Source organism: Nicotiana sylvestris, chromosome 11, assembly GCF_000393655.2.
Source record: "Nicotiana sylvestris chromosome 11, ASM39365v2, whole genome shotgun sequence".
NCBI lineage: Eukaryota > Viridiplantae > Streptophyta > Magnoliopsida > Solanales > Solanaceae > Nicotiana > Nicotiana sylvestris.
Genome location: NC_091067.1, coordinates 62,097,146 through 62,117,107, shown reverse-complemented (window position 1 = coordinate 62,117,107; position 19,962 = coordinate 62,097,146). Strand labels below are relative to the sequence as shown.

Genomic DNA, 19,962 nt, shown 5'->3' with positions numbered 1-19,962 from the left:
TTTACGATTGCTCAACATCTCCAGTCCACGTGCGCTCATATGACCCAGTCTCATGTGCCATAGTCTTGCCTTGTCATCATTAGATAACTGCACTGTAGATGCATTTGCAGAGCCAACAATGGTGCTTCCGGCCAATGTGTAAAGGCCGTTCTCCAGCTTGCCTTTCAGCATGACTAAAGAACCTTTAGTCACCTTTATAGTTCCTGCTTCGCTCATGTACCTGTAGCCTTGTTCATCCAGAGTACTCAGGGAGATCAAATTCTTCTTCAGATCAGGAACATGACGGACTTGTGTAATAGTCCTCACGACTCCATCATGGCAGCGAACCCGAACTGAGCCAATGCCAACTATTGCACAAGTTGCATTATTGCCCATTACTACGGTTCCTCCACTTTTCTCATAGCTGCTAAACCAGTCTTTTCGGAACGTCATATGCAGAGTGCAAGCAGAGTCTAACACCCATTTGTTTCCATAACTACTATTATTATTACACGATGTTGTTAGTACATAATCATTATCAAAATCATGTACCTGTTCAACTGTGGATGCACTCGCCTTTTCCTTGGACTTTGACATTGGGCAGTCTCGTTCAAAGTGCCCCTTCTTGCCACAACCCCAACACTCTGTATTCTTCTTGTTCACACGAGACTTTGATCTGTGCTTTGATTTGCTCTTTCCCTGTTGGCTAGTCCGGCCTCTTACAAAAGAGCCCACTTGCCTGGTCATCTCTATCTCCTTCAATGTGCCTCCGCACATCACTAGAGTTAAGTGCCTGCCGCACTTGCTCAAGCTTGATAGGCTCCTTGCTATACATCATTGAATTCTCAATATCACGATATCCTGAAGTCAATGAAAATAGCAAAGCACATGCAAGCGTCTCCTCCTCCTTTTTAATTCCTGCAATCTGTAAGTCCATGACAAGTTTATTGAACGCATCTAAATGATCTTGTAACGAAGTACCTGACCCCATCTTAAATGTGTGAAGACGCCGTTGTAACAACATCCTTGTTGTCACTGATCGGTCTTGGTATAGCCCTTCTAGCTTTTCCCATAACTGTTTGGCCGTCTCTTCGGTACCCGTACTCACTTCACAAAGCACGTTAGGTGCAAGGGATAGTTGGATTGCACTCAATGCATCCCCTTCAATCTTCTCCTTGTCGGGAGTTGATATATCCTTAGGATACTTTCCGTCAATAGCATGGATTGAACCTTCCCTCCGCAGTAACGCCATCATCTGGATCTTCCAGATATTGAAGTTGTTGCGTCCACTGAATCTATCAATTTCAAACTTCATGGAACTCATCTTTGCTTGTTCTTCCTCCTTGGATCGTTAAAGAATCCTGTTGCTCTGATACCAATTGTTAGCGGAAACGTAAAAGAAAGAACACAAGATTTAACGTGGTTCGGATCAAAATAATCCTACGTCCACCAGAGAACAGTTGCCTTTTTAATATTAACAAAGGAAGGGGAGAGTTCCCAATTACACTTAAGAGAATTTCTCTCTTTAACTCTCTACTCACTACAATGTGTTGCATTATTTTTGGGATGCTTTCTACAAATGAAGGAGTGCATCTATTTATAGAGGTAAATACCTCCTCTTGATGTCATTGGTGACATCAAACTACCTCCTCTTGATGTCATGGGTGACATCAAAGAGGAAGCTTCCTCCTAGCATCCACACCAACTCTTTCCACCAACTCTTCCAATTGGCATGCCATTGTTGACTAAACATAAACCAACACCTTCATAAACATATTGAGTTTAGACTTCTGAACTTTCACCAAATATTTGGCCATGATAATTTGAGTATGATTTTATTTTCCTGTGTGAGAATGCATGAGAGAAAAATCTATTTTAATAATGATACAATGTTGCCTATATATAATACATATTATACGCCTGTTACATATGAGACTAGGACATATTCTATTCCTACTAGGACATTCTACTCCTACTACATATGGGACTAGGACATTCTACTCCTACTACATATGTGACTAGGAGTATTTACGCATAACTATCTAACACTCCCCCTTAAGCCAGTGCATGCAAATCATATGTACCGAGCTTGTTACTTATGTAACTAATACGAGGACTAGTAAGGGACTTGGTGAAAATATCTGCAAGCTGATCATACAAGGCCACTAGACCCCCCCTTTCCCCGAACAACAAAACCAGGTGGTTGCTGATAAGCAGAAGTTGACCGAAAAGTCATCGGAAAAATTTGAAAATAGTGAGACTAAGCCAAATTCCACACTACAAAATAGGTTCTAAAATACTACTAGAAATCAGAAACTTTTTTGGAAATTACTGTTCACGATTGCTATTCATGCTGGAAAAAATAAAAGTTGTGAGAATTTGTTATAATTTATATGGGTAGGCTTGGAATCACTGGACGAGTAAGTTGTCCTGAAAAAGTTTTGTCAAAATGTGGCAGGATTGGCTTACACGCGCCGGAAAAGTTAATGTAGCTCGCCGGAAAATTCCAAATTCTTGGAATTTGTAGGAAATTGTACTAGGGACTTAGAATCACCACATGAAACAACTGTCCTAAAGAAATTTTTGAAATTTTTGGCTGGAAAGTGCTCCACGCACCAGCGCGTGTGTTAGACGCGCTCACCAGAAACCTAGTCCTGGAGGCACGTGAGGTACTTTCTGCTGGAGCGATTGACTGGGGTTTTGTCGCCCGACTTTTTCGAACAAGATAGTAGTGTTGGTTTTCGCACAAGACTTACCGATGAAGAGATAATGCAAATCAATCTTGAGTTGTCAACCGAAAAGACGCACGGTGACTGACTTTTTTGTTCTGAAGGGACTGGGATTTGTGGGATTTGGTCGCACAAGGTTTTCGAATTTGATGGTAGTACTAGTATATGCACAGTACCACTGTAGTAGTGATGAACCCTGAGAACAAGACGAAGTTGTCGGAAAATTGCATGGCGATGAGATCTTTCTTCTCGGATGTCGCTGGAATGACGCACATCGATAATTTTCTCACTGAAGCTCTGATACCATGTGAGAATGCATGAGAGAAAAATCTATTTTTTAACAATGATACAATGAGCCTTATATATATACATATTATACTCCTACTACATATGAGACTAAAACATATTTTACTCCTACTACATATGGGACTAGGACATTCTACTCCTACTACATGTAGGACTAGGACTATTTATACATAACTATCTAACATCCTGTAGTTCTTTTATTCTCTTAGATTAACTTTCAAATTAAGTCAATGTCAAATCTTATCTGAAGAGTTTTTATGTTGTCCTAGAAAGTCAAATAGCCTCGCATATATTTGGAGGGTGAATGGTACTGTGCTTTGACCTTGACCTGGCATGTTTTCCACGTATTATATTCTTTGTCGACCATTCCAACTTTTACTGAGAAGATCCCAGCTTAGGAAATCACGGACACAACTCAAACTTTCATTCCATGCTGGAGGAAAGTTCACTTCAGATAGATGAAAAGGAGTTACAGATCTTGCTAATATGAAAGAATTAAATTGAAGGGAACAAATGAGGGTGAAAGAGAAGTAATGTAAACTATCAGGATAACTGCAAAGTTATCTACTCGTGTCACCATCTCATCCATTTCTCTTGCGCCTTTTTTATACACAACTTTGCTCCTTACCACATAAATCTCCTCAGTTATGATCTTTCTATTTTTCTTTTCCAATTACTTCACTAGTATTTTTGCTTATATTGGACTTCGAACTCGTTCAAATCCTTAAGTATCTTCAAGTTTAAAATTCACTAGTTTCTATCAATTTCATGTTCTCAAATGTCTTCCTATCAATTTCATATTCTCAATGAACTTGAATGAATCAATAGTCTCACAGGTTTTTGTACTATAGGAACCTTGTACTGAGGGGATATATCAGCCGGCCTTTTCGCGGTTTCTATTTTAGTCACAGTTTATGCTGCTATGTTGTTAATCGTTAGTATTGACTTATGCTATTATTGTCCTTTCTGTTACCTTTTCTCATTGTATCTTCTTTTCTCCATTATCTGCAGGAATTGCCTCGTGGCGACGTCCTCTATGGTTATCGCATTGATGGTCCTCAAAGTTGGCATGAAGGGCATCGATTTGACAATAGCATTGTTTTGATTGATCCTTACGCGAAACTAATTGAAGGCCGGCGAGCTTTTGGAGATGTTAGCAACAAAATATGTAGTTTTTTTGGAACTTACGATTTCAATACCTTGCCTTTTGACTGGGGAGAAAGTTACAAGCTTCCATGTATACCCGAGGTAGGTTGAGAAGAATTACTTGAATGACTTTCTTGACTTGTGCAAATCAAAAGATAATTTTCTTGTATCTTGCTAATTCACTTATGAGCTATGACTAAGATGACAGAACTGTCATTATTAAGTTCTCAGATTTTCTGTCACTTGTTCTTGTTATTTCTAGTAAGAGGAGTTTCAGCTTTTTCTCCTTTAGTAATGTTGTTGCTTCTTTGGTAGATTGAGCTGTATGCTTTAGATCTGCTATACATTTACTCTTAATGCATATCCTTTTTCTTTTGGCAGAAAGATCTTGTTATATATGAGATGAATGTCCGTGCTTTTACTGCTGATGAATCAAGTGGTTTGGATCCAGATCAACGGGGAAGCTACCTTGGTGTGATTGAAAAGGTACTTTCAATTTCTACGAGTTTGTTTACTTTTACCAAACATTTGATTGGTTGTTAAAGTTTGGTTTATCTGCCTTAATAGCAGTACCACAAGTTATACTACGAGTTAAAGTTTCAATGTTAAAATTGTTGTTATGTTCTTTGGTCCTTTTTCTTATGTTGGATGTCTTTGATTCTTTCACCATGTATTGTAGCCTGTTTGGCCAAGCTTCAAAAATCAACTTACTTGAGAAGTGTTTTTTTTCAAAAGTGTTTTTCTCAAAAGTACTTTTGATAAGAAGCAGTTTATGTTTGGCTAATTAATTTGAAAAGCACTTCTGAGCAACAATTAGTGTTTGACCAAGCTTTTAAAAAGTAGTTCTAAATGTATTTTTTTACAAAAGTGCTTTTCAAAAAAGCGATTTTGGGGAGAAGCTACTTGTTTTGGCTTCTCCAAAACTGCTTATGCTTCTCCTCAGAGGCACTTTTTTTTTCTTCTAAAAGCTTGGCCAAACACTTCAACCTTGAAAAAAAAGTATTTTTTTTATTTAAAAAAAAGTACTTTTGGATTTTGAGAGGTTTGGCCAAACAGGCTACTAGTCACTTACAGAAAATTTAAACTTATTTTATTCCTTTGGGTATCTGACATTCATTCATCTATAAGTGTAGATACCACATCTTCTGGAGCTTGGTGTTAATGCAGTAGAATTAATGCCTGTCTTTGAGTTTGATGAACTGGAGTTTCAAAGGCGACCTAATCCGAGAGATCACCTGGTAAACTTACTTTATGCTTTATAACTGTCCTTGACTTATTCTTTTCTAGTGATTTCTCTATTCTGAAGCTACTTTATGTTGATTATTCTTTCATACCTGTTGCCTGTGTGAGCTTGCTCACATTGCTGGTCCCAAGCCCGGATAAAGGAGGAGGATTGAGGTAGCTTGGCAGCCAGTATAAAATTTGAAAATTCATGATAAATCCTCGTATTGTTTTTGTATGTGAGCATGCACGTTGTGCTTCCTCTGATCTGATGTTCACAACTCTGTCATTGTTATGGCATAGCGCATCAGTAAAATACCAATGCTTTGAATGGTAAAGGAGAATTAGTATTCCTCTTTTATTGAGCAATGATTCACTAGAATGCAGATTCTTTCAAATGTGACCAAGAGACTCTTCAAGTGGCTGATTGAAATAAGATGAACAACTTTTACTATATATGTTAGAAGCAACTGCATCAATTTTATCATTTATTTGAGGTATTAGCAGCAAGTGAGCAACCGTTTACCCTTTCTGTCCCCATCAAACTCATAATGCCCAAGATTAGACCATAATAACTGTGCCAAGTCAAAGTGCAAAGTTCAATTGTTGACTTAAGAATACTTTATTTCGATAATCCTTTTTCTTCTTCCCATCTACTTTGTTGTATGCTACCTTCATTGCTGGAAACTTGATGAAAAGATGCTGTGAGTATCTATTCGATGTGCATGTTTTCAAATTCTTCATTGACTACTATGGCTAATTAAAGGGGCAGAATGCTCTTGGTTTGTCTGAATACTTTTGAACTCATGTTAACTTTAGATCAACACGTGGGGTTACTCAACAATAAACTTTTTTGCTCCAATGAGTCGATATGCAAGTTGTGCTGGGGGACCCGTCAGTGCTTCTCGGGAGTTCAAACAAATGGTCAAGGCCTTGCATGATGCTGGAATTGAGGTTCGCCTTGTATTAGCTTGGTCTTTAAAGAGCTTGCTACACATACCCATAATGTCTCCTCTACCTTTTCAACTGTCTATTTAAAGATATTGGTTTCTCTTTCTCACGGCTCTTCATGCTACAGGTCATTTTAGATGTTGTTTATAATCACACTAATGAAGCTGATGACAAAAACCCGTATACCACCTCATTCCGTGGAATAGACAACAAGGTAAAGGAACTATCCAATGTAATAGGTCTTGGTCAATAAAGTTATGAATGAGATTTTCATTGCATGTAATGTACCTCAGCAAATTACTGTGCTTAGGGCAACATCTACATTCGTTTTGCTAGTAGGTTCATGGGGTTATTGTGTCTGTTAATAGATAACGGTTTCAGTAATTGTCATCATCATGTTTGAGAAGTGTGTTGATAGATGCATTAACTGTTTTGCAAGAATAGTTTTTTTTTGTAACTTTACAGAACTGGTCAACTCGAGTAGCCTTGGATTATGGAATTTGTGTAGATTTTAAGAATAAGAAAAGGCTTCTTGTATTTATGTATGTTTCTTACATCTCTAAGCAAAGATATTTATACACTAGGTCCTACGACTATCTTAGGAAATGAAACAAATTACAATCAATTTACAATCAATCAGAATAAAATCAAATCTCAATCTGAATCAAATCTTTCCTAATAATTAAGCCAATCAACATTGTGAGAAGGCATGGGAGAAAATATGATATATATTGATATCTTGTATGTGATGCAATACAAGAGGTGCTATTTATAGCTACTCTATACAAAGGGGATACTACTCCTATTCCAATGTGGGACAATTACATAGCTATCTCTAACACTCCCCTCAAGCCGGAGCATATAAATCACATGTACCGAGCTTGTTACATATATAATCAATGCGAGGACTAGTGAGGGACTTGGTGAAAATATCTGCAAGTTGGTCATTCGATCTCACAAACTTCGTAGTAATATCTCCTGAGAGTATCTTTTCTCTGACGAAGTGACAATCAATCTCAATGTGTTTAGTTCTCTCATGAAACACCGGATTTGATGCAATATGAAGTGCAGCTTGATTATCGCACACAAGTTCCATCCGACTGATTTCACCAAATTTCAACTCCTTGAGCAATTGTTTGGTCCAGACTAGTTCACATGTTGCCATAGCCATTGCTCGGTATTCTGCTTCTGCACTAGACCGAGCAACTACATTCTGTTTCTTACTTTTCCAGGACACCAAATTTCCTCCTACTAAAACACAATATCCAGACGTAGAACGTCTATCAGAAGGTGATCCTGCCCAATCAGCATCCGAGTACCCAACGATCTGCTCATGACCTCGATCCTCAAAGAGTAATCCTTTACCTGGAGCCAATTTTATATACTGGATAATGCGGACAACTGCATCCCACTGACTATCACAGGGAGAATTCATAAACTGACTTACAACATTCACAAGATAAGAAATGTCGGGCCTAGTCACTGTGAGATAATTTAATTTACCAACCAGCCGCCTATAGCTTGCAGGATCGCTAAGCGACTCCCCCTGTCCAGGCAGAAGTTTAGAATTCGGATCCATCGGCGTGTCAACAGGTCTGCAACCTGTCATCCCTGTTTCCTCAAGAATGTCTAACACATATTTCCTTTGAGAAATAACAATACCTGAGCTAGATTGAGCAACCTCAATACCTAGAAAGTACTTCAATCTGCCTAGATCCTTAGTTTGAAAGTGCTGGAAGAGATGCTGCTTCAGATTAGTAATACCATCCTGATCATTGCCCGTAATAACAATATCATCAACATAGACTACCAGATAAATACATAGACTTGAAGCAGAGTGGCAATAAAACACAGAGTGATCAGCTTCACTACGAGTCATGCCAAACTCCTGGATAACCGTGCTGAACTTACCAAACCAGGCTCGAGGAGACTGCTTTAGACCATAAAGTGACCGACGCAAGCGACATACAAGGCCACGAGACTCCCCCTGAGCAATAAAACCAGGTGGTTGCTCCATATAAACCTCATCCTCAAGATCACCATGAAGAAAGGCATTCTTAATGTCCAACTGATAGAGGGGCCAATGACGAACTGCAGCCATGGATAGAAAAAGGCGAACTGATGCCACTTTAGCCACTGGAGAGAAGGTATCACTGTAATCTAGCCCAAATATTTGAGTGTATCCTTTGGCAACAAGACGTGCCTTAAGTCGATCAATCTGGCCATCGGGACCAACTTTGACTGCATAAACCCAACGACAACCAACGGTAGATTTACCTGAAGGAAGAGGAACAAGCTCCCATGTACCACTTGTATGTAAAGCAGACATCTCGTCACTCATAGCCTGTCGCCATCCTGGATGAGACAATGCTTCACCTGTAGACTTAGGGATGGAAACCGAGGACAATGAAGATATAAAAGCATAATGGGGAGATGACAGACGATGATAACTCAAACCAACATAATGAGGATTAGGGTTTAGTGTGGTCCGTATACCTTTTCGAAGTGCAATCGGTGTACTAGGAGCAGGATCCGCAGTAGGAGCCGTGTCAGGTGCAGGACGAGAACCAGATGGGCCTGATGTAGGGCGCGAACGACGATGATAAGTCAAGAGTGGTGTTCCTGTGGCTGGGGAACTAGGAGGGATAACACTGGACTCCTCAAAAGTTGGTATGGGTGAAACCTCTGTGGTTGAAGGTGGAGGAGGATTACTAAACTCCTCAAAAGTCGGTATAGGTAAGACCTCAGATATGTCATGGTGGTCAGCAGAAGTGACATCAGTTGTGAAGAAAGGTTTAGACTCGAAAAATGTGACGTCAGCTGACATAAGGTACCTATGAAGATCAGGTGAATAACAACGATATCCCTTCTGAACACGAGAATAACCAAGGAAGACACACTTGAGAGCACGAGGAGCTAACTTATCTTTCCCCGGGGCTAAGTTATGAACAAAACATGTGCTCCCAAAAACCCGAGGTGGAAGAGGGTATAAGGCTGACTGGGGAAACAATATTGAATGTGGAATCTGACCCTTGATGGGAGATGAAGGCATCCTATTAATCAAATAACAAGCTGTGAGAACTGCATCGCCCCAAAAACGCAGCGGAACACGAGACTCAATTAGAAGTGTGCGAGCAGTCTCAATAAGGTGCCTATTCTTTCTTTCTGCAACCCCATTTTGCTGAGGGGTATAAGGACAAGATGTCTGATGAATAATTCCATGAGAAGACATAAACTGCTGAAACTGAGAAGATACATATTCTAAGGCATTATCACTGCGAAAAATGCGGATAGAGACACCAAATTGGTTTTTGATTTCAGCACAAAAACTCTGGAATATAGAGAATAACTCAGAACGATCTTTCATTAAGAAAAGCCAAGTACATCTTGAGTAATCATCAATAAAGCTAACAAAATAACGAAATCCCAAGGTTGAACTGACTCTACTAGGACCCCATATATCAGAATGAACCAAGGAGAAAACAGACTCTGCATGACTCTCAACACTACGCGTAAAGGAAGCTCGGGTATGTTTCCCAAGCTGACACGACTCACAATCTAATCTAGACAAACTGGATAAACTAGGCACCATCTTTTGAAGTTTGGATAAACTCGGATGTCCTAAACGTCTGTGGATTAGATCTGGAGGATCTGTAACTAGACATGTTGTGGAAGGACTGAGCGAGTTAAGGTAGTAAAGACCTTCTGATTCACGACCTGTACCAATTGTCCGTCCCGTACTGCGGTCCTGCATAATAAAAGAATCATCAATAAAATATATACCACAATTGAGGGCACGAGTCAAACGACTAACAGATGCAAGACTAAAAGGACAACCAGGAACATAAAGAACGGAATCTAGGGTGATAGAAGACAATGGGTTGGCTTGTCCAACTCCTTGTGCCTTAGTTTGACATCCATTGGCTAAAGTAACAGTAGGAAGAGACTGTGAATATACAATATTCGACAAAAGTGATTTATTACCAGAGATATGATCAGAAGCGCCTGAGTCCATGACCCATGGTCCAAGAGTACTAGACTGGGAAACACAAGCAAAAGAATTACCAGCAATAGGAGTGTCAGTCTGGGCAACTGAGGCTACTTGTGGAGATGTTTGCTTACTTGCTCGATACTGAAGGAGCTCATTATATTCTTCTTTAGATACAGAAAAGCCCTGGTTACCTGTAGTCTCGCTCTGAGCAACGTAGGCATTTTTGGGTGGACGACCATTTAAGGAATAACACATTTCGCGAGTGTGTTCAAGTTTGTGACAATAAGAACACTTGGGTCTAGATCTCCCAAAACGACCGCCTCCTCGTCTATTCTCCATAGCTTGAGATGCCCGAACATCCACTGTCTGAGATGCAAGAACAAAGGAATCAAGTATCTGTGATGAAATCACTGGGTGACTTGGTGCTGCAGCAAGGCGAAGTAATCGAGAGAATAATTCATCAACTGTAGGGACAGTCGGACTCGCCAAAATCTGGTCTCGTACTGAATCAAGATCATGAGGAAGTCCAGCGAGTGTAAGAACTAGAAACATTTTCTGTCGCTGCTCTTGTTGTTTTGACACACTAGCAGAAACTGGCATCAATGTCTCAAATTCCTCCATGACTGCCTGTACCTGACCCAAGTAAGTAGACATATCTAATTCTTGCTTCTTTAAGTTTGTCATCCGTGATATCACATCATAGAAGCGAGATATATCATTAGTGTATAACGTACGAGCCTTTGCCCAAACCAAATAACATGTCTGGAATGGCCGAAACAAAGGCATCAACTTAGAATCAATAGAACGCCACAAGATGCTACATAATTGAGCATCAATTTTTGCCCAAAGCGCTATCGCCTTTTCATCTCCTTCGCTAGACTGTTTAATCAGATGATCTTGCACACCTTGACCTTTACACCACAACTCGACAGATGAAGCCCAAGCTAAGTAGTTTGAACCTCCCATTAAAGGTTCCGAGGTAATCATAACATTAGAGTTTCCAGAACACATGCTTTTAGACCCAAAAACATCAATTCCCAAAGACATCTTGTAAATTATTACCAAATAAGAGAAATAATCAACTGTAATCCACTGAAAATAGAGTAAGGAATACTGAACCAGAATAGGAAACTACTGTAGCAGTTGGAAAGTTACTGTTGCAGCCGGAAAATATTCAAAGTGGTCGGAATGAAATAAAAACAGTAGGGGTAGGATCGGAATTACCAGAAGACCAAACTGTTCTGAAGGAACTTTTTCAAAAAATGGCCGGAAGTCCACCCTTTTTTTTGAAATCACTATTCACGCCGGAAAAATAAAAAAGTGGTCGGAATTTGGTGTAACCTAGATGGGTAGGCTCGGAATTGCAAGGGAAACAATCTGTCCTGAAGAGTCGTCGCCAAAAAATGGCCGGAAGGTGGCCCACGCAACGTTGGAACTTCGCCGGAAAATTTTCTTTGGACAGCTACAGTACCGCCGGAGATTTTCACTGGGATTTGGTCGCTGGACAGTGACTGCTCTTGTGGTAGTGTTGGATTTTGTGCACAATACTGACCGAGACAAAGCAGACGCAAAACAACTTTGAAAGTCGCCGGAAAAAAGGGTTCCGGTGACTGATTTTACTTCCCGGAATCGCTGGAATTTATGCACAACGATAAATCTCTCACGATAGCTCTGATACCATGTGAGAAGGCACGGGAGAAAATATGATATATATTGATATCTTGTATGTGATGCAATACAAGAGGTGTTATTTATAACTACTCTATACAAAGGGGATACTACTCCTATTCCAATGTGGGATAATTACATAGCTATCTCTAGCAAACATAATCGAATCTTTCCTAATAATTAAGGCAATCAACACTCTCCCTCAAGTTGCTGTAAAGATGTCGCACATGCCCAACTTGCAAACCAGTGTACGAAAAGTTCGTTTGTTGAGACCCTTGATAAACATATCAGCTAGCTGCTTTTCTAGTGACACACGAAACGAGCTCAAGATACCACTCATAACTTTTTCTTTGATGAAGTGTTGATCAATTTCAACATGCTTTGTTTAGTCATGCTAGACTGGATTATGAGCTATGCTGATGGTAGCCTTGTTCTCACAATATAAGGAAAGTTTCCACTTTTAAGTGAGTCTCAATTCCTCTAGTAACTTTAGTAACCAAAGAAGTTCACACACACCTTGGGCCATAACTCTATATTCTGCTTCCGCAGTTGATCTAGCAACTACACGTTGCTTCTTGCTTCTCCAAGCACCAAATTCCCTCATACGAGTGTACGATAACCGGATGTAGATCTTCTATCATCTAAAGATCCAGCCTAATCCACATCTGTATAGGTTTCTACCTGAAGGTGACCATGCTTGGATAAAAGCAGACTTTTGCCTGGAGCAGACTTCAGATACCGCAAAATGTGTAAGACAACTTGCATATGAGGATCTCGGGATCATGTATGAACTGACTCACCAAGCTGACTGAATAGGCTATGTCAGCTGTCAGGTCTAGTATGAGAGATAAATTAGTCTACCAACCAACCTCTGATACCTCTCCTAATCAACTGGCTTTCCAACTCCTGTGTAGCTTGTGATTACTTTCAATGGGCGATTCTGCTAGTTTGCAACCTGTCATACCAGTTTCTTTCAAGAGATCCAAAATATACTTTACTTTGAGAAATTAAGATTCCTCTTTTTGATCTAGCAACCTCAATTCCCAGGAAATACTGCAATTTTCCTAGATCCCTGATCTCAAATTCTTGTGCCAATAACTTCTTCAATGTTCAATCGAGTCATTTGTCTTTATCATCTTCTGTCATTACTATGTGATCAACACAAACTATGAGAAGAGTGAGTTTACCCTTTTGATGTATTATGAAGAGAGTATGATCAATATTGCTTTGTTGGTAGCCGAAGGAGATTATTGCTTTGCAAAATCTGTCAACCAAGCTCTATGGGATTGCTTCAGTTCGTACAGGGCTTTCTTCAGTCTGCACACCTTTCGTTGACTTTGTTTAGTATCAAATCCAGGAGGAATCTCTATATATACCTCTTCTTCTAAGTCTCTGTGAAGAATGTGTATTCTTCACATCAAACTGTTGTAAGTCCCAATCAAGATTAACTGCACAAGATGAAAGAATCCTGATAGTGTTCATTTTTGCAACAAGGGTAAATGTCTCTTGATAATCCACTCCATAAGTTCGAGTGAATCCCTTAGCCACCAATCTTGCTTTGAATCTTTCAATCGAGCCATCAGTTTTGTGCTTCACATGAAGACCTATTTGCAGCCAACCAACTTTTTGTCTAGTGGACAAGTTCTCAAGTCTCATTTTTTGACAAGGCCTTCATTTCTTTAATCATAGCTTGCTTCCATTTAGGATCTACAAAAGTTTTCCTCCAATTCTAGGGAATAGACACAGAAGAAATAGACAAGGCAAAGGCTCTATATGAGGGATACAAAGAATTATAGGAGACAAAAGTAGATAAAGGTTGTTTGCTGGTGCAAGATCCAACTCCTTCTCTGTGAGTAATAGGCACATCTAACTCATTCAGAAATATAGATAACTCACAAGTAGAAGAAGGTTCAGCTTCGGTAGATTGCATGATGGCTTCTTTTGCTTTATTTCTCCTTGAGTAAGTTTTCAAATCAGGACTATCCAAATGCCCAATTGTCTCCCCTTGAATTCTTTCTCCAATTTCACCTCATCTTGTGATGATATCATCAAGATGTCCAATAATGTAACTAGGTAGAATCACCTCTTCCTCCTTACTGCTCTCCCCTTAAAGAGGTGATGAGGTAATATTGAGGGCTCAAATTCTCGAAAGGTAACATCTATGCTAACAAAAGATCTTCTTTAGGGAGGATGATAACATTTGTAACCTTTCTGTGTTTGAGAATACCCAATAAAACACACTTTATAGCTCTAGGATCTAGTTTCCCAAAATTCCTAGTGTGGACAAAGCAAACACACTCAAACACCTTTGGAGGAACAACATATTCATTCTTATCCTTTAAAGCTTATAGATGACTTTGAAAATCGAGGGTTTTAAGTGGCATTCTATTGATAAGATAGGCAGCCACTAGAATAGCATCCCCTGTAAGGTTTTCGTAAATGCATGGTGAATATAAGAGGTTTTGCTACTTCTAACAAATGCCTATTTTTTCTTTCAGAAACCCCGTTTTGTGCACCAGTGGTAGGACAACTACTCTGATGGACTATCCCATTGGACTCCAAATAAGCACCAAATCTTTTATCCATGTATTCGCTACCATTGTCAGTTCTCAAGATTTTTATTTTGGCATCAAACTGAGTACCAATCATCTTATGAAATGACTGAAAACAAGAGAAAACGTCACTTTTGGTTTTTAACAAATATACCCAAGTCATCCTAGCGTAGCAATCAATGAAAGTAACAAGTCGACTACCAGACAAAGAAACAATTTAGGTAGGACCCCATACATCAGAATGAATAGTCATAAATGGAGTTGTGCTTCTATTATCACTCACAGGATAAAAGTTTCTAGTATGCTTGGCATATTCACATGCATCACAAAACAAAGATTCAAATTGAGTCCTTGAAAACAAATCGAGATATAACTTCTTCAAAACAAAGAATGATGGGTGTCATAACCCTCGGTGCCGTTGTATTATTTCTTGGTTGACATCCTTATTGTCTCCAAAAAAAGGCTTGACAAGAGTTTTGAATTCTATCTAATATATACAAGTCATCATGCAATCTACCACTGCCAGTCTTTTTCCCTGTTTGAAGATCCTGAAAAATACAATAATTGGGAAAGAACCCGATTTTACAGTTTAGAGCTTTGGTGATAGCACTAACAGACAAAAGATTGGCAAGGAACTCAGGGAGTTGGAGCACGGATGATTGTTTAATATTATCTTTCTTGGGGATGCATTTAACTCATTGTGTTTTTCTCCCTTCCTCTCCTATAAACCTTCTCAGTAAGAGTTGCATCAGACCCATTGTAGGTGGATTTAACTCATTGTGTTTTTCTCTATAATGCATTGTCTCCTGCAAAACCAGATGAGACCAGGTTTACTTTATTAAGTTCTAAATTAAACTATTTATGTCGGATAGCCTGAATATCAGTTTCTTTTTTTCCTTTTTTACAAAAGCTTCTTCTCTCTCCCCACCCTCTTAAACGATATTCCTTTCCCTGACAATTTGCAGGTTTATTACATGGTGGATTTGAACAATAATGGTCAGCTGCTGAACTTCTCTGGATGTGGTAATTCGAACATACACTTTACGACTTAAATAGAAGGAAAGTCTGCAGGGTTGTTTTGAGCATATCTCTATAATCCTGTCTTCCGCATTTTCATTGGTCATCTGTGATTGTTAACAATTTAACATGAAGCATAGTTTCCTAGGTATCAATTTTGGGAATGTCATAATGTAACATGATACAAACGTAGTCTAAATTATTTATTTGATAGGTAAAAGTAGTCAAGATTATTACCCTTTGTGGTTTTTGATTTACTCAACTAGGTGTAGACAAATATCAGTCAACAAAAAAAATGTATTTCAGAAATTCTATTAGTACTCTTTACTTTACTGCATAAAAAGTTCAGTGATGGGACCAGTGAAGAATTAACCGATGTGAGGCTTGATACACAAATCATCCCCAAGAAAGATAGTTTCAAGTACCTGGGGTCTAAATCCAAGGTAATGGAGAGATTGATGAGGATGTTACCATCGTATTGGTGCGAGGTAGGTAAAATGGAGGCTCGCATCCGGTGTCTTATGCGATAAGAATGTGCCTCCTAAGCTTAAAGGTAAGTTCTATATAGTAGTAGTGAGACCGACTATGTTGTATGAGGCAGAGTGTTGGCTAGTCAATATCCAGAAAATAAAAGTATCAGAAATGAGGAGGTTGAGATGGATATGCGTGCATACTAGGATTGATAAGATTAAAAATGAGGACATTCAGGCCAAGGTAGGAGTGGCTCGCATGGAGGGCAAAAAGCGGTAAGCGAGACTTGGATGGTTTGGGCATGTGAAGAACAGAAGTGCAGATGCCCCGGTAAGGAGGTATGAGAGGTTGTCAGTAGGGGGTCTTAGAAGAGGTAGAGGTAGACCAAAAAATTGTTGGGGAGAGGTGATTAGGCAAGATATGGTTTTGCTTCAACTGACCGAGGACATGACTTTTAATAGGAAGGTGTGAAGGTTGAAGATTAAGGTTGTAGGTTAATAGGTAGTGGTGCGGGTTTCCGGACATTTCCAGTGTTATTAGTAGCAGTCTTGTATTCTAATATTGTAGATTTCTATCTTCGTGTTGTTTCGTTCGCCTTATTTTCTTTTATTTTATTCTCATTATTTCTTGTTGTTACTGCTCTTTTCTCATTTTTCCTTGTGCCGAGAGTCTATTGAAAACAACCTCCCTACAGTGGGTAAGGTCTGCATACTATCTTCGCTCCTTAGACCCCACTTGTGGGATTATACTGGGTTTGTTGTTGTTGTACTTTACTACATAAAAAACATTGTAAATATTTCTCATAAATAATTTACTCGAAAGTCCTCTAAACTTAAGAAGGCTTTTCTCGTGATGAAGACTTCTTAGATTATAGTACAAACTACCTTTAGACAATTGCATTTCGGGTTAAGCTACAGTGGTGTTTTGTTCCCATTCCACCAACCAAAAAACTTAGTTTTCTCATTGTTGAGCTCTTCTTAAGATTTCACATTGTTCTTCCCTTTTCAAAAGGGATAGTTATAGAGTTGAACCTAGGAAGGAAAAAGATGTAAAGGTCTAACTACTAATGTTCATTTTACTTCATGCTCATCTGTTGCTATTCTGAGATTCCTAGATTTATTAGAGTGATTGAAGTTCTGATGCATAGAGTTGCACATGATTCTCTTATTGCATTTTCTTTCTTTTGCCTTCATAAGAGCACTGAGATGCAATACTTTCGTCTTTCCAGGAAATACTTTTAACTGCAACCACCCTGTAGTCATGGAACTTATACTTGAAAGCTTAAGACACTGGTACATTCATTTCCTTTCACTTTCTGGCTGTCTGCTTTGGAGTTAGCTGTATTTTTACAGTTAATTACTCACTAATTGGTATCAATATATCATTATTTTAGTCACAACTAAACTAAGCTTTTCCCGAAGGTATGCGATTTTTGTCTTCAGGTTTTTGCCCAACACATGAAAGGTACTTGCAAATGTCAAAATTCTATGTACTTGTTCAATGTGCATAAAGTGTGTCACTGACATCTCTACTGTCCGATTTGCCGTATTCCCAAGGGTTTTTGTGATGGTTCCACAAGAATTGTACGTTCCCATGTGAAATACTTAGTGTCTAGCAAACTATGTTCATTGAGTCCTCTTTTTATTTTTTATTTTTTCTTTTGATGAAAATAATAACCAGTGGAACCTCTTTCCAGATGACACATACAAAGAGACCCACTAGCAGTCGAATAATTAGTGAATCTTAGAGATAGTCAGATAGAAACATATTTCAATGGTTGGTTTGTTTTTCTTCTATCCCATATATCTTTTTTCTTCAGTTATTTACTAGAGCATCTATAATCTGGAAGTCGATATGGGGCAAGTTTCTGGATCTGTTATGACATAGCCTTGAACACTTAACCAACTCTTTACTTGGTTATGTACACACAATGGTGTAAGCAGTTTTGCAGGTTGGTCAGTTGACATGGTTGAATATATGCTTTCTTAAATGCTTAGAAGTTTCTTGGAATGCTGATATGTTCACAAAATTCACTATGTTGGCTCCTATTGGATTGATTTGTTGAATGGAATACTTTGTCCAGGCTTATCCTTCTCTTTTCCTCCTCTGTTTTCAACGGTCTCTCCATATGCTTGTTCATATCTGGAATGTGAATACCTAATTGAAGTTATTACAGACAGAATGAACATTTTTTGCATTTTACCCAGGATGAATTGGTTGGATTCTCAATTAAATTAACTAACCTTTTTCCCATTGGATATTCACTTCTACCTTGTGCTGGAACAACTAAAGGGTCACCGAGTATCATGTCGATGGATTTCGCTTTGATCTTGCTAGTGTTCTTTGCCGAGGGACAGATGGTACTCCCATTAATGCTCCCCCCCTTGTGAAGGTGAAGCATTTATATACCTTTTTCATAATGGTGCATCAAAAAGGAATTCTGTGCGACGGAAAGCAACATAATAAGTTGATAGTGAAGTGACTAATATTCCACTGCCGTTCGCAATTTTCATGTTCACCTCAACCCTTCTCTATCATCACCTAGGATTGTTTTCCTTGTTGTTTTATCTTCTTTCTTGTCTCTTTGATTTTATTTGACTTAGAATTTCATCTTTAACACACTCAGCTCCAACTTTTCATGTGTTTAAAAAAGGATGACTGATAAATGCAGAGAAGGCTGAAATATGATGATATGGTGCATTCTTGCTTGTGAATGAACGAGATGCTACATACTTGAATGAAGTGATGCAATATTAATTATTAATAATAATACGTTAATGCAGGCAGATATTTGTTCTTGAAATAATGAATCTTTTTTACTCCCTCTGCTTCATTTATGTAACGTAGTTTGACTCAGCATGGAGTTTATGAAAAAAATGAGTTTTGGTACTTATGGTCTTAAAAGCTTAAAGGGTAAAAACTTTGCGGGGTCATAATATTTATGTGGCTATAAAAACTTCTCATTAAGGGTAAAATAAAAGTTCAAGGTTAAATTCTATTTTATTGAAATGGACTAATAAGAAAAGTGTATCACATAAATTGAAATGGAGGGAGTATTTGCTACTGAGATCGTAGACTTATTTTGTGGGTCTTTTTAAGATAAAGAACTTGAAATTCTTGAAATGAGTGTTAGATCAATCACACCAAAATGACTGTTTAAAAAGCCATTACATGACAGAGTTTTTCCTGATTGAGCAGGATTTCTTGCTACATTCACGATATTATGCTCATTCTTACCTCAGATTTTAATGAGTGATTTAGCATGTGTGTAGGCATGTTAAGCTAATGGCACCGTGTTCCTGTTAATCTATGAGAGTTAAAGGTTCATAAATATCCTTTCTGTCAACAAATGTTTGACTTGGAAGAGTTAAACTATAAGTGAACCGACAATAGCATTGAACAGTAATTCTGTCATCTTTTCTTAGATGCCCATAGTTTTATGTATACATTAGTGTTCAAAGATTAAAAGTTCATAAAACAATTTAGTGCAATGCCAACTATCAAGAAAAAAAAAATATTGTGATGCAAAGATAATTTTCATTTGTAACTTGGAATTTACCTGAGTACTACTTTTACAAAAAAGCTCTCCACACGAAAATGATTTAAGTTGATTGAGAGCCATATTAGTCCCCGTTTATAGGTTCTGGCTTGAGGAGGATGTTTTCGATTTCCTCTTTCTTGATTGTAGAGCAGTAATAATCATCACCTTTTGTACTTCCCAGATAATTTTCTTTAATGCTGCAGGCCATTGCCAAAGATAGTGTACTGTCGAGGTGCAAAATTATTGCTGAGCCATGGGATTGTGGAGGCCTTTATCTTGTTGGAAAGTTTCCAAACTGGGACCGGTAACATCTACAAGAACATTGTTTTATATTATTGATTTATCCTATTGTTGAGAAAGAGGAAAAATCATCTATTGCATCAGATTGTG

At 38.6% G+C, this 19,962-nt stretch overlaps 1 protein-coding gene across 3 annotated transcripts in view; it reads left to right on the top strand.

Moving 5' to 3' along the window:
• LOC104235975 (isoamylase 3, chloroplastic) overlaps window positions 1–19,962 on the top strand; it is an 85,205-nt gene that overhangs the window by 24,950 nt on the left and 40,293 nt on the right. For all 3 annotated transcript variants that reach the window (XR_011403427.1, XM_070162290.1, XM_070162291.1), the window contains exons 6-14: window positions 4,026–4,262; window positions 4,542–4,646; window positions 5,294–5,398; window positions 6,201–6,335; window positions 6,460–6,546; window positions 15,509–15,566; window positions 17,260–17,323; window positions 18,324–18,423; window positions 19,776–19,876. Coding sequence is in view for 2 of the 3 variants with exons in the window: in XM_070162290.1 (XP_070018391.1) it covers window positions 4,026–4,262; window positions 4,542–4,646; window positions 5,294–5,398; window positions 6,201–6,335; window positions 6,460–6,546; window positions 15,509–15,566; window positions 17,260–17,323; window positions 18,324–18,423; window positions 19,776–19,876 (992 nt within the window). In the remaining variant the exon portion in view is untranslated. The remainder of the gene's footprint in view (window positions 1–4,025; window positions 4,263–4,541; window positions 4,647–5,293; window positions 5,399–6,200; window positions 6,336–6,459; window positions 6,547–15,508; window positions 15,567–17,259; window positions 17,324–18,323; window positions 18,424–19,775; window positions 19,877–19,962) is intronic.